Genomic DNA, 15551 nt, shown 5'->3' with positions numbered 1-15551 from the left:
CTATTTCAGTGTTTGCACGGGTTAATTTACAATGCAACCAAAAGTCTTCGAGTTTTTTCACATTCCAGTGTTTCGCCAGTAGTTAGTTGCATTGCATAGCAACATACAGCAAATGTGAAAAAAAAATCCAAATTGAAAAATTCACCTCTGGAGTGTGGTTTTGTAAAAAGCGCCTGCCGAAGTTATACCTTTTTTTTTGCAGGGTAAAACTGTTTTTTGCTCACATGGCTCTACTTTTTTCGTGCTAACGCATGCAGGGCGCTGACAAAGTGGTGCATACGCACTACTCACCAAACAATAGGACCAAACTTGTATGTTATTTCCTAGTAGTGAGAATATTATATAGTAGTCCGAAAAGTTGATGATTTTTCAAAGTGGTGTTTGGGATGTAAACGGCCCAAACATTGATATCTTCCCGGTGTGCACGTGTAACCAAAACGATTTATCAACCAAAAATGTAAGTTGCCTTTCTAGATGCGTTAGGCATTACAAATCTGTGTTCTTATTTGTAACATCTGTTGAAATAGATATTTTATTGAATTTACATGAATTGTTTTTAATCTTCGTACAGATCAAATACTGGATACTTCCCAACCATTCATGACTGAGGCACAGGTTCTCCAGTGTGGGGAAGAGTTGAAGACTTTCTATTGCGAACAAATGTGCAAAATCAAACCTGACCCGCTTGATTTCAATATCATCTTTGAATTCGAGCAAATTTACACGAACCTAACGCTACTCAGGAACGAAATGGGAACAAGAACCAAAACGCCACTGGATTACACTGCTCTTCTTACTACAAAGATTAACGGAGTACTTCCTAAACGTCTTCTGGTTGAAGGTGAAGGTGGTGTCGGTAAAACAACCTTATGTTCGAAGATCGCATGGGATTGGGTCAATGGGTCTCCCGAGTTTCAGCGCTTCACTTGGGTTCTGGTTATACCCCTGCGCAATATTGTCAAGGGTCAAACAATTGGTGATATTATGAAAAACTATCTCTCCGACAATAATGCTGTAAACCCTAAACAGATCAGTAAATACATATTGTCTCAACCTACAAAGGTTCTGATTGTACTTGATGGACTCGATGAGTATAATGGAGACCTCTCTGCCAAAGAAAGCTCAGATATTTCTCAGATTCTACGATTGGAGAAATTCAAGGAATGCATAGTTCTGGTGACAACAAGACCGTGGAGGGCGGATCAGATCAAGTCCAAGGAAGAATTCAGTAGGTCGTATGCTTTCATTGCAGTAGAAGGATTTAGTGCTGAAAATGTCTCTACATACATCAGCAAGTACTTCGTGAAGGATGAAAAGGCAGGTTCAGAACTGAGTCGGTTTATTGACGTGAATGATGTAATCAGGGAAAACATGGCACCCTTCCCAATTTACGTAGCAATGCTATGCATCTTATGGAAAAATTGTGACAGTGAAAAACGAGAAACAATACGCAGACTGAAGACATTTTCTCAATTATTTGAACAAATGATCATGTTTCTAAGAGATCATTATGTGTCAAAGGTTTCTGAAGCCCATTTGGACAAGGAAAAGGAAAGTATCAAGTTTTGTTTGCAAAGAATAGGATCGATTGCATTCTCAGGACTCCTAAAAAAGAAATTGGTTTTTAATGAGGAGGACTTCAGCTTGTATAAGGAAGCCATGGAGACATGCTGCAGAATCGGAGTTCTAAGTCGAGAAAATCGAAATGTATCCAGATGGAAAAGAACTGTGACTGTTACACAGCCTATAACCACTAGTGTCTTCTTTCCTCACAAATTATTTCAGGAATATGTTGCGTCTATTTATCTTGCCTTTCTATATGACATGAATCGCGAAGAGTACAGTAGGTCGATGGGCGAAGTACTGAGCGATGACCCACAAGAATTCCGTTACCTCTTGTATTTCACCGCTGCCCTGGGAAAGGAGGTGGGACTTGATATTGTCAAGAAAATACAACAAAATGATGTAGACAGTGATAGAAGTCCTCTTCATCGTTTCAGACCCATAGCAGAATACCTCGCGTACGAACAACCAAGAAGAAATAACTTTAATTTTCTTGTAGATGTCACTTTTGAAGCGTATAACAAAGACACAGCGAAAGCAGTAGGACAACGAATATTTGCAGACGAGAGAATACTGACTATCGATAAAGCCATGGCTGCTCACACAACTTCTGGTTATTTATTCATCATGGAACAGCATGGAATGGTTTGTTATAGTTTAAACAGTGCGTCCCAGAAAAAACGAAAACGAGATTTATCAATGTTTTATTATAACTTAATCACAATTATAATTGATAAATGACACATGTTTAGAAAGCTTAGATCCTCCTCTTCTACTTGATGCAACTCATATAATACATATTTCACGCATGAGTGATTACAATGAATTTGAAGAGAGAAAAACAAAAAGTAATTTGGCGGATGGTTTCTGAATTTCAAAGAGAAAATCACATTTCTAAAAATTTGAGTTTTTGCCCTTTCATATGACACCTCAACCAGGAAAAATGAGCAAGGAATGACAAAGTTCTGTTTGTTTTAATAAAGTAGTGCTTGCATTTCCATAATTTCATTAAACAAATTCGTTTTCACTGGCTGCTTGCCGTAACAACCAACGGAATTAACAAAAGACTTAACTCCGTTTCGTTAACAATCAGCCGTAGACGAAAGACTTCATGCATGGCTGATTGTCAACGAAGCAGAGTTAAGTCTTTTGTCAATTCTGATTATTGCTACGGCAGGCAGCCAGTGAAAACGAATTTGTTTGATAAAATAATGGAAATGCAAGCACTACTTTAAACAAACAGAACTTTGTAATTCCTTGCTCATTTTTCCTGGTTGAGGTGTCATATGAAAGGGCAAAAGCTCACATTTCTAGAAATGTGAGTTTCTCTTTGAAATTCAGAAACCGTTCGCCAAATGACTTTTTGGTTTCCACTCTTCAAATTCATTTTAATCACTCATGCGTGAAATATGCATTATGTGGGTTGCATCAAATGAAAGAAGAGGATCTAAGCTTTCCAAACATGTGTCATTTATCAATTACAATTGTGATTAAGTTATAATAAAACATAGATAAATCTCGGTTGCGTTTTTTCTGGGACGCACTGTATATGTATATATATATATATATATACGCATACAAAGATTCTAAGCCTCTAATCGGTCAAACTTGCAGGCATAAAACTTACTACCGACTGTTGGGTATTTTACAGAAAAAAACATTGACCAGTATAGTTCTTCTTGTGCATACAACGAAAGTCAACATTGTATACGCACAGTAATAAATGCATGTAAATTTTCCCTACAGATAAATACATTTTGACGTGCCTATTTTCTTAAAATACAGGTACAGGTGTATCCCTTTCTGAGAATTGACACAAGGGATGCGGTACATGAAACAAATACTGCTTTTTTTTTTTTTGGGGGGGGGGGGGGGTCATGCTTCAAATGAATATATCGCTCCTCTGTAATCTCTTGACTGCACTTTGCCCACCATATATTTCCGAGATCACCTTTAGTCCAGAATCTGGCCAATAAAATTTTGATCTCCACCACACCAACTCAATGCGAATATGCGACCTCCTCCTACTTACTCACTGCAAAAAGAAGATGGCGTAATCCTTAAATTAGGACGCCCTGCAAACAAAATCAGCATCTTTGGCGGCTTGAAACAAGTGTAGGTAATATATAGACTTATAATTACTAACAAAGAACCGGCCAGATTCTAGACTAGATCGCCTTGTGCAATAGTAAGAACAATGTCGCTCAAGGAAATCAATATTTGTATATTATTTAATGTAGGACAATTACCTATGAAAGTATTTTTATCTTGAAAAGTGTATAGCCGGCGTACAAACCTCTATCTCAACAATAAAACTTATCCAATGTTGTAATAATTTCTCTCATAAATGTATGTGAAAGGAAAGTGAAACATTAATTGTCGTAAGGGAGCCATATTACTTTCATAATTTGAGACACTGTACCCTTTCCCTCACTTGGTCTTGAAAGGGAGCACCCAGGTTTATCCATCCTGGCACACACCTATTCCTGTATTTTGGTGCATGCAGCGGTATTAATGTGTTTTTTGAAAAGATAAAAATAATAATACATGAGATTTATATAGCGCCATTATCCATTCTAAATAAATGTTTCAAGTCCCTTGATGTTACGTACATTAACATTACCGATAACTTGGTTGAGAATTCTTGCCAGTTGAGCATTGATGAATTATAAGTATAGCCTGAGAGAGAATTGCATGTATACTGAAACTAAAAAACAAGTTCTGACAATTCAAATAATGGTTTCACATGCACCTGTATATACTGTATATATATATATATATATATATATATATACACACTGTATAATATATACCTAGGCCTGTATAACACATCAGGATCTTTTTAGCAATATGAATTGTATAGTAATTATAACATGTTTATGTCTGTTCCAGGAAACTTTGGTATTCAGAGACAGATCATGTGGCCCGACTGTATCACGTGACCTAGCAGACGTCCTATTCACATCAAACTCATTATCAAGATTAGAGTTTTATCGTACAACATTGGATCATGACTTCTACAAGTTAATGCATACACAAGTTTCTACAATGGCGGTAAATATATATAATTATTTAAACATATTACCAATGATTACAATTCGTCTTTGTCAGACGAATTTGAGACATGGTACAGTAAATTATACTTACATTACAGGTATGTGTTAAAAAACCTTACCCTGAGGCACGTTGGGGGTAACACATAATGGAAGTATGATTTACTGTATCATGTCTAAAAAGAAAGAAAAAAAAGAAGGGGACGAACTAGCAAGGATTTTCAACAACAAGAATTTCGCTGCATATACATGTACCCAAACAAGCATGTTTTTCCTCTTGTACAAGATATTTAAAACAAAATAAGTATTCTTCATCCATGTGTGTGTGTGTGTGTGTGTATATTGGGCATTTACAGACGTGTATCAATCAGATATGATTATTTACGTCTGGGGACCGACCTTTAACGTTACCAGCTGAAAGACGTGACTCAGTTTCTAACCTTCGTCCTCGGATGAATCAGTTTGTAACTTCTATTGTTAGCTGGATTACAGGTGCACGACACAACGCCATTGTTGTCTCCATTGCTTAAAAGGCCTGACATGGAATTATTATTGTCTCAGCTGATAGGAGGATAAAGGATGACATAGGGTAGAGAGTGTGCACTAGCAAGAAAAGGGAATATCTACATCCTTCAGCTTTTTTAAGCTTGAACATGCTTTAAACACAAAATAAATTAAGAGTAAATTCCAAAACTTTATTACGAAAAGCTACTAGACGAGGGAGCGTAGTGACCAGGCAAAATGGTTGATTGCTTAATTTGATCATGCGAATGAGACCGGACAACTACCCCCAGACAACTATCTCCTAGGACAACTACCTCCTAGGACAACTAATCCCGAGGACAATCCCCCCGGACAACTACCCCCGGAAAACTACCCCCAGATAACTACCCCTTATGACAATCATCGTCTAGGACAACTAACTACCCCCCGAATAAATATTCTACAGGGTAGTTGTTTGGGGAGAGTTGTCCGGGGGATAGTTGCCCTATGGGGTAGTTTTCTGAGGGGGGTAGTTGTCCGGGGGTAGTCGTCCTAGAGAGTGTGGTTGCCCTAGGGGGTATTTGTCCTAGGGGGTGGTTGTCCAAGGGGGTAGTTGACTGGGGGTGGTTATCAGGGGGTTGGATATCCAGGGGGTAGGTGTCCGGATACGGTGACAGACATGTGCGCTATATAAGAAGCTACCGTTATTATTATACCTCTTATTCATTGTCCGATTTTTCCCAAACCTTCTCTGATCTGTTCCTCTCATTTTTCTCTGTGTATTAAAGCAACTTTTTATCAGGGTGGACTTCCCCGTCAAGTTGGTTTTAGTAAAAGCAGGTTAATGATAGTTTGAGCAAATTCCAAATAAAAATAAGAATTTCCTGAAGGTGCGATCAATCAAATACAAATTGCTAACACTAACACTGTGACGTATATTGCGAGCTCCTCTCCAATTTGCTCTGTACTACAATGTTATAGATTTTCATTCTCTTTGTTATTGATGATGGAAAAGATTTTTTTTCCATAAAGGAGTTTAAAAAGAAACATATTTATAATAATTATATTTAAGGTACATGTATGATCAAAACAATTCCTGATAGAAATAACAATTTCTGATTTTGTTTCTTAATTTTAATCGGAATTAGCTCAAACTTGTATTGACCTGTTTCATTTATTTTCTGATTCTATCATAAAAACCACTTAAATATCAGGGTGGACTTCCCTTTAAAGGCACACTGTCCTACTTGTAGCTAATTGCTCCCTCTATATAGAAAACTTCCAAAATCGGTGCCTGTTGGTCCCCCATGATCCTCTTTTTCTTATGTTAAATGAGAGCTGAGTTAATGAGATAGCCACCTGTCACACTGACCTTGCTGGCTCGCTGTGTGGTCTAATCCCTTCTAGCTGCAGTAGTAAAGCCTACCTTTAAAAATAAAATGTTTAAAAAAAAAAGAAGTTAATGAAAAGTATTTGACAATAAAACAGGGAAAAACCGGAACAACATTTTGTGAGTATGTTTCCTTCGAGCAATGATTGGAAAAAACATATTTGATCTATCAAGAATAAATTGTATTTAGAAGAAGAACAAATCTCTTTTCATTAGAATGAGAATTTCTGTCTGTATGGCATTGTAAAAAAAAGGACTTAACTGCCATTCTTGTTCATACTTACAATTTTATTTTAATGTGGAGAATATACACATATTTATAGAGTCTAATATTATATGAAAAGATTTATTGATAATACTCTACTTCATTATCATTTTGCACACACAGGGAGATACATCCTCAATCAAAGAGCTGGTTGTAGATCATCAATTCCTAGATGGTCTACAGAGGATTAATGATGTTGACTTAAATGTCACCGTTGAAGAGCTATTCCCGAGCTTGACACAATTGACCTTTACCACTCTTCAAACTGTCACACCGGGAGTTGTTGAACAATTGGCACATTCCAGCCTAGCAGTGTTGTCTATTGAGCATGGTAAGAAAGGTCGACGTCTAGTTCCTCTCATTGGAGAACCTACTTTACTGGGACAACTTTTCTTCAGTTCATTCCCTCACCTCACCTGTCTGACCTTCCGAGGGCTAGTAATGGGCAACATACGCAGTGAAGCAATACTACATAATCTAAAGAACCACCTGCATTTGAAATCAATAAGGTACGTTCATCAGGGCCATGTTCGCAGAAATTGTCATTATTTCCAATGATAGTAATGATAATAATAATACAAATAATGATATGAAAACTGATAACAATAATTATAATTATAGTGATAAAATGACAATAATACTGATGATAATAATACTGATAATATTAATACTGATAATAATACAAATCAAGAAATAGATGAATAAATGAATGAATCAATGATCAAATTAGTTATTAAAACGAAAAACATAGGTTATATATGATTTTTTTTGTTTATATATATGAATAGGAAAAAAAAAATGTTTCGTTTTCTGACAGCAATCAGAATAATGCCAAGAATAATTTTTAAAGGGTGTATAGCCTATATGGAAGGAAGCATAATATAATATATATCACAGAAGATTATATTCTCCTTTAATTTCTATACAAATTTAGTGATTCAAAATGTTCAAATATGTACTTTCCATGGAAACATATTTCGTATAGTGTCATCAGCTGTTTTACGGATGACGAATTGGACCCCCTGGCAGCACAAATAACTACTGAGAACAGAATGAAAATTACACTTCAACATGACATGGTAAATGTCTTTGTCATAATTATCGACTATGGTGGTCCTAAAGAAGTTTTAAAACTGAAAAATATGATACTGAACAGGAACTCCACCCTAATATTCATTTTTTTTTAAATGAAAGCAGGAAATTGAGAGAAAAAAGTAAGTGAATGTTTATGCAAAATCTGAAGAAAAATTGGTCATTTTGAGCTGTATAATAAATCAAACACAAATTGACAACGCTATGAAGGTTTTTGCGAGGTCCTCTCTCATTCGCTCTGTATTACAAAAATATCACACATGTCCCCAACATATAATAATTGTAAATATGTTTCTACACAATGCCTGTATGAAAAGAAAATTTAAATTTATTATTTCTTGTACATCGCAAATGGAAGGACATTAAGTTAAAACGTATCAAATATCATGCATCATTCATGTCCGATTCTAAATACAGAATTAAAAGCATATATAAAATTGTCAGAAACCTTCATTGTCATAAGCCAAATTTAATGGAAGTTTAAATATAAACTGTATGATTGGCATCTTAGACTTATGGAAATCCCATTAAACTTTGCCCTACTTCAGTTACCATGTGTATACAACATGCTCGGTTGTATTTGGGCATATTTACCTAAGTTCTTTGTGTTCACTATGCGGGCAGTGTCATGGTATTTCCTCCAGGGTTTAAACAAATAATAAACCAGAATCTCTACTTTTCAACAGGCTCAAAGGACGTTATCTTTTGACAATACTACTGGACCATTAACGATAGATATAATAGATGCACTTTGCCACAGAACGTGTGTCACTCACTTAAAAGTGAATTTGAAAGGTGTAGAGATTGCAGGGGAAGAATGTTTTCCAGACTTTCATGGCCGAGAGGTGGATTCAAAGGTTAGTAAAGCAGCAAATCAGCTTTCTTACATTTTCACCCCCCCCCCCCATTCTCTCTTTTTCTCCTTCCTAGTCTTCAGCTTTTCCTTATCCATAAAAGTTCCCTTTTTTGTTAACTTTCTTCTCCAATTTCCTTCTGACAGTTCTCTCAATTTATCACTCCTTCTCTGTGCTCTCTTTTATAATTATAATTAGATGTCCTTTAACAGAAATCTTAATAGGTGATAGAGAGGAGCACCTTCAAGTCAAACTAGATTTGTTTGGATAATCCCAGACATTATACCTTTTTGTTCATTGTTTTCCGACGATTCTTAATGTTCTTTCATGCTGGCCTCTGTATTTTTTTTAATTGTAAGAAGGGAAAGAAAAATGACAGACACTGACTACTAGTGTAAAGACAAGGGCCCCGTCTTATCCAAATCAATAGCAATTCCTCCTTTCAATCGCAAGTTTGCAGTCTCCTATCTATTATGTACATAGTTTCGATTGATATCAACTCTTTATAAACTTTGTAATTATCACGACATCAATTTTATCCAGAAAATTATATGGTAATCAAACGGCCATGTTTTTGTGAATGAGGAGGGGGGGGGGGGGGGGGGGGGGGGTAAGCACATAAAAACATTGAATGGTTCTAAATTAACAAGTACAGCGATCACCATCATCAATGACAATTTTTTTCTCCATAATTATGATCTAATAGGGTTCTAGGGCCATAATCTACTGGATGCATGTTCTTGAACACAACACCTTTGTGCATTGTAGCACTCAGTTGAAAGAAAACAATAAAACAAAAATGGTAATAAATAACCATGAATCACAAACTACGAGAGTATGCATATGGTGTGTGTTTGATCCATAAAACTAACCCAAATTGCCATTACATTTCTCAGGCATGCTGATGTGTATTTCTGTTTTCTTTGTGTTGTTTTGGGGTTGTTGTTGTTGTTGTGTTTTTTTTTTTTTGGGGGGGGGGGCGCTGTGCAAAATATCACTGAGTTCAGCCTGAAGGGTTTCTATCTTTTATTCAAATTCCCTGCTTCATGACTTGCTGGCATACGCCGTAATCTCGATTTTATTTTCACAGATTCAAAAGTTGAAAGATGAATACTTGAAATTATTATTATTGTTTCATTGAAACAGCAGTTTCTTTAATCATTTGTCATGATCTTTTCTTTATGTTGTTTGAAACTTGAAGACACGGTAACATGATTTTTTTGCAGACAGATGACGTTCCAGAGAAAATCAGAGTACGAGTATTCCGGTGGGACGGAAAGTCCAAACATTTGTCCTTTTACGTTGAGTTTACTGCCGCCCAAACAAAAATATTTTTTTTTATGATATTGTATTCCAGGGAGCCTTAATAAACGGCTCCCATAGGAGCCCACGGAGAGGCATATAAGCAAAACCTAAAATGTGTCCCGAATCACACTTTTCCCGCACCTGACCATTATTGGACAGTGACCTCGATAAATTTTATGGCACTTTTACTCCTAATTACCTCCGGAATTTTAAAATCGGAGGTAAAAATAACGAAATAATAGCAAATATCTTACCAGAATGATACGGCTTAGCTCCCTTTTCACGTGTAGCGTGTGACTTTACGATCTCTACACAATGGTGTTGACCTCTGACTGGCACTTCGTAAATATGCTGCCACCGTTTAATGCGCTGAATAGCACTTATACAGCGCATTATACGGAACCACTGAGTGAAATATTGGCCGGCACGGTTTTCATATTTCAGCACACTAAATTTCAAATTGATTTCAAATTTGGACCCCCACCCCTAAGAAATCCTGGATCCGTGCCTGATCCTGGTGTCTGGAGGATTTACTTTGTTTTTGGAATAGAGCACTGGTTTTGATATATCTTTTCATTATGTGGGTATATAGCTTTTATTGCAAATAAAACCAACCAACCAACCGATTAGCTATAGTGAGCGTTTTGCTCATCAGATTTTTTCCACCCCCCCCCCTTTTCAGAACCCTGGATCATCTCCTGTGATTATGTGATTGCTTTATTAAAGATCGTTATAAGGGTTTACACTTTTTTCACTATTTACTGCTTCATAAACTATCAACGATCTTTGCTCCTCCCCCTTTCCCGAGTGATTTCTTACTGTGTGTTTGGTGCGTGTGCATTTGCAGTGGTATTGTGATATCATTTTTTTTTTAAATATATCTTCTCATGTAAACTGGCATGCTATCTATTAAAGGGAGTTGCATCTATTTATAAATAGCTTTGTTATTTGTTGGCTTCATTTTCTTTGTCATTATTTTTGTTGTTGAACATGATGCATATTTTGTATTTATTAATGATATTTAATGATTTAGAAATTAATTTGAATTGAACTGAATTTTAATATTTGTATTTTCCACAAAGTCACACGTTTAAGTATTAGCGGCTTGGTATCACGTGATAACCAATCAACATCTTGATGTCTGGGGAAGTGACGAGCTCTGGACCAATAACATCTCGGTATCTGTCTAAGCTATCTTATGTATGTGAATGTTTAATGTGAGAGTACAGACATTTATAAGGGTTTCCACATTTTCCCCCATTTCATACTTCATGAATATTATGTATGCCATTCATTTGAATTTCCACAGATTCAGAAGTTTATCATTACTGCCTTGCACCTACATGACGACCAATCATTATCTGGCTTTCTGGGGAAGTTTCTCAGTCTCCTGCCTCAACTGACACACCTGGAGATTGACTCATGTCTTCCTCATCATGGTTTCTACAAAGAGATTGCTGATCGAGCTTCTTCATCTCAGGTAAAATGTATTTTTGTATAAGAAGAAGAAAAAGATGCAAAGTATTTGTCTTGTGTCTGTTTGGAGAAGTGTACGGGGTACCACTCAGTTACAGACTGAAGGGTTTCCAGTATCTTTTATTCACATTTCTGTCTGCATGACTTGGCGGCGTACACCGTATTTGATTGTATTTCCACAGATTCACACATTGATACATGTAATTGAACACTTGAAATAATCATTATATCTCGACCAAAAATAGAAAGAAGATAGACTCCCTCTCTATATACAGGATGAACAATTAGTAGCATGATGTGTGGAGAAGCTACTCTGTTTCCGGAATAGAATGTGAACACGTGTAAAGTAATTAGCGCGCGTACACTTTGTGAAAACTACTTCGACCAATCACCTGCCTTAAACGAAATCACGTGATATGATACTTTCAACACCGAGCATAAAACTACACCCAGTAATTAGTAATGCATGCCTAAATCTGACCGGTGTTAAAAATAACACTACTGGTGTCAAAATAACACTAATGGCGTCAAAAAAAATTCTACACCATACTGGTGTAAGAATTTCTACACCCTGGTTTTTACAGTGTAGCCACTCGACGGGGGAGCGTAGTGACTGAGCAAAATGGTTGATTGCTTAATTTTGTTGTGCATGCATGTACCAATTTTGAAGGAGACACTTCATGTTTTCAGAGGATGAAAGTGTGTTTTAGCTTTAATTAAAAACTACTTATAACCCTGTGCATCACGAGATAGATATATAAACAAATTGAAGGCTTCAAGATTATTAAATTGTTTCCAGTGCATGATTAACATATAGTGGTGTTTAAAGCAGGGTATTCTGCTGTCATTCCCTCAGTTTTGCACATACTGCCATCTGCTGTTCTTAACTTCCCTACATGTATGTGTCTGTAGAGCCGTGCCACACAGTGCATCACCAACTTATGAGTTGCGGGTAATGATGCTTGGGTACAGGAACCGAAAGATCGCTCTATGTACACTTTCAACGAAAGATGGCGCAATTGCATGTGTGGCCAACCATCCATTCAGAGCGGCGACGAAAGCAAACAAAGTATTGCAAGATAGATTGTCGGTAAAATACTGTTGTGTAATTAAATGTTCAGAGAAAAAGGGAAAATCGGACAAAGAATGACAAAATATGCACATTTTAAGTACAGCAAATTTGTTATAGTTTTACAAATTCTCCCAAATGACAGTCAATACTTTAGTATGTATGATATTGTATGACTAAAAATTAACTTCGATAATAATAATGATGATAACAGCAATAATAATATTTCAGATTTATAGGGAGCTGAATCCACTTGAAATTGAGTTTTCAAGGCGCACTTAAAAAGAAAGAAAGAGGGAAATCGCATAAAAGCAATTGCATTATAAACACAACAACAGAAAGATATAACGTACGATGATAAAATAAAAACTAGTAATGTACTTTGCTAAAGATATAGACCGTCAAAAGACCGGTAGTCGTAAAATTGCGGTTCAAGGGTTTTGGGTGCAAACTATCCATTCAATATTGTTTAGATATTGCCTTCAGAGATTTAGATGGCAATACTTTAACCTAAATTTGCCAAAAAACAGAAACATATGCCAGAATGTTCAATGTTGAAATGGCTTCGCGATATCTATCCAGGCCGGACCGAAATGATAATTTACCAAATATATCAATTAGAAGGCAGTTTTCCCGGCAAAAATAGTTTCTCTTATTAGTCAAAACATATTCACATGATCGGTAATAAGAGCTTTCATTTCTCTTTTTGAGAGGGGGGGGGGGGGGGCGTTTCCATAACTGTTCTATACCTTTAAAGGGGAAGTCCACCCTGATTTAAGTTGTTTTAATAGAAGCAAACAAATGAGATAAACAGGTCAGTGAAAGTTTGAGCAAATTCTGATTCACAGTAAGAATTTTTGAAGGTGACGTATCTTTTGAGCTCCTCTCCAGTTTGTTCAATACATACAATTTTATGAAGTTTTATTTTCTTTGTTATTGATGAAGGAATAGTTTAATAGAAACATATTTGTAATAATTATGTTTAGGGTACATGTATGATCGACAAAATTCCTGATGTAAAATAACAATTTCTTTTTTTCCCCTTATTTTTAATCGGAATTGGCCCAAACTTTCACTATACCTGTTTTTTCTTCATTTTCTGCTTCTATTATAAAAAACTGCCTTAAAGGGATAGTTGAGTTCTGTTTTCAGACCACATATGCCTTCAAAGTGCATATGGTTATTGCTCTCATTCTTATCTATGACATTTCTAGTGTCCTTTTAGAACCTAAAATTGCTATGAAGGTAACTTTAGACCCCAAAATGTGTGAAATTTAGCCAATACGAACATACCAATTCAGCTCCACTTTCCAAAAAACATGGTGACCGTTAATTAATTATTTATTTAAAAAATAACAATACATGGGCCGGCTGGTTGGGCGTAATTTAAGCAACACAAAAATGCAAAAAAATAACCAACGTTGGCATTGGCTGAAATACGACGTAAAAGGCGTTATTTCGTTTTTTTCAACGGTTTTCACCGGTTTTTTCAATTTTTTCTAAATATCTAATATTTTGTGGTGGTACACAAGTATTGAAAATCGTTATATTTCAGCCGTCTCTGAACCGATTTTGATCAAACAAAGATGATTTTGTCATTTAAATATTATGTTCTTTCAAATTTGACACTCAGTTTTTCATTATCTCACAAACAATTATTTTGTGTAGCGCCCTCTGCAACAGAACTCAACTATCCCTTTAATATCAGGGTGGATTTACCTTTTAAAAAGCTGTTTTCGTCACGCCTGCGTAGCAAAAAGCGAGAAAGAGGCACCGCTTTTCAGGTACGTTGGTGGCGGCGGGGGCTTCAACATCAAAAACTTAACCAAGCTAGGTTAAGTTTTTGAATTTGTAATATAATTTTGAAAATATAAGTTATTATTGAATGAAACTTAGATTAAATGATTATCAAGTTTCCCAATCACGTGAGCACAATTTCGGGTCACAAAGTCAAGGTCAAAGTCATTTCAGGTCAACAAACTTAGACTATGTTGTGGCATCATCATCAAAACTTAACCTGAGGTTGAGTTTTTGAATTTTTAATATAATTTTCAAAGTGTCAGTTATTATTCAATGAAACTTAGACTAAAGGATTATCAATTATCGCCAATCATTAGTCTCTTAGGTGATAAAGTCAAGGTCAAATATCATTTCAGGTCTGCAAACATAGACTTTGTTGTGGCATCAACATCAATATTTTAAATTTTGAGCATAATTTCAAAATTGTTTCTTGAAATTCCATGAAACTTGTACCCAAGGATGATCAAGTATCACAAATCATATGACACAAATTCCAGGTCTCAAATTCAAGGTCAAATGTGATTTAAGTCCAGTATTGGATTATGTTTTTTACAACTTAATATGCGAATTAAAGGTAATACAACGTTTTGGTAAATTTTGAAAATTGGGTGGATAGTGACCCTTTACAATTTTGATATATTTGGATGCCCCTGTAGATGTATTATAAGCACTTTTAAACTTAGCCCCTAAAACACTACTGCTTTCGAGAAAAATTGAATATAAAAATTTGCCGGTGCTCCCTGTATATATTGATAAAATATCAACTAGCGCCTATACGGCCGTACAATGGTAGCTGCGACCATGAGAATTTCGGAATATGTAGTTGTGATATATAATTTATAAACAGGAAAAGCTAATCGGTCGATTTTAGTCAAGAAACATTGTTTGATAGCTAATTAATATCTTGACCCAGAGAGGGAGCTTTACAACATAAAGAGTTTATTATTTACAATTTTATAAATTTAGACTGAAATATATTAATTTTAATAAAATTCATGACCCCGATACCAAAACGTTGTATTACCTTTAATAAATAATTGTTTGTCATTTGTTCATATTTAATGAAAGTTATCAATCTTGGTACAAATAATAGTAAATAATTCTTCTGATGATTATTAGTCAATATTCACTTCAAAATGCTGATTATATTCAGAGAATTTTTTTGGGGGGCCTGCTAATTTGCCACCCTGCCTATAAACAA

At 35.7% G+C, this 15551-nt stretch overlaps 1 protein-coding gene across 1 annotated transcript in view; it reads left to right on the top strand.

Annotated features, from left to right (window-relative positions):
- The first annotated feature begins 576 nt into the window (after nt 1-576).
- Nucleotides 577-15551, top strand: part of LOC105438350 — a 45382-nt gene continuing 30407 nt past the window's right edge. The window contains exons 1-3 of the mRNA XM_030988920.1: nt 577-2208; nt 4456-4617; nt 6878-7263. Coding sequence (XP_030844780.1) covers nt 601-2208; nt 4456-4617; nt 6878-7263 — 2156 coding nt within the window. The 5' untranslated portion in view covers nt 577-600. The remainder of the gene's footprint in view (nt 2209-4455; nt 4618-6877; nt 7264-15551) is intronic.

This window comes from Strongylocentrotus purpuratus, unplaced genomic scaffold (assembly GCF_000002235.5).
Source record: "Strongylocentrotus purpuratus isolate Spur 01 unplaced genomic scaffold, Spur_5.0 spur5_scaffold_18, whole genome shotgun sequence".
Taxonomy (NCBI): domain Eukaryota; kingdom Metazoa; phylum Echinodermata; class Echinoidea; order Camarodonta; family Strongylocentrotidae; genus Strongylocentrotus; species Strongylocentrotus purpuratus.
The sequence above is the reverse complement of the archived record's forward strand: the minus strand, read 5'-3'. Positions and strand labels throughout refer to the sequence as shown.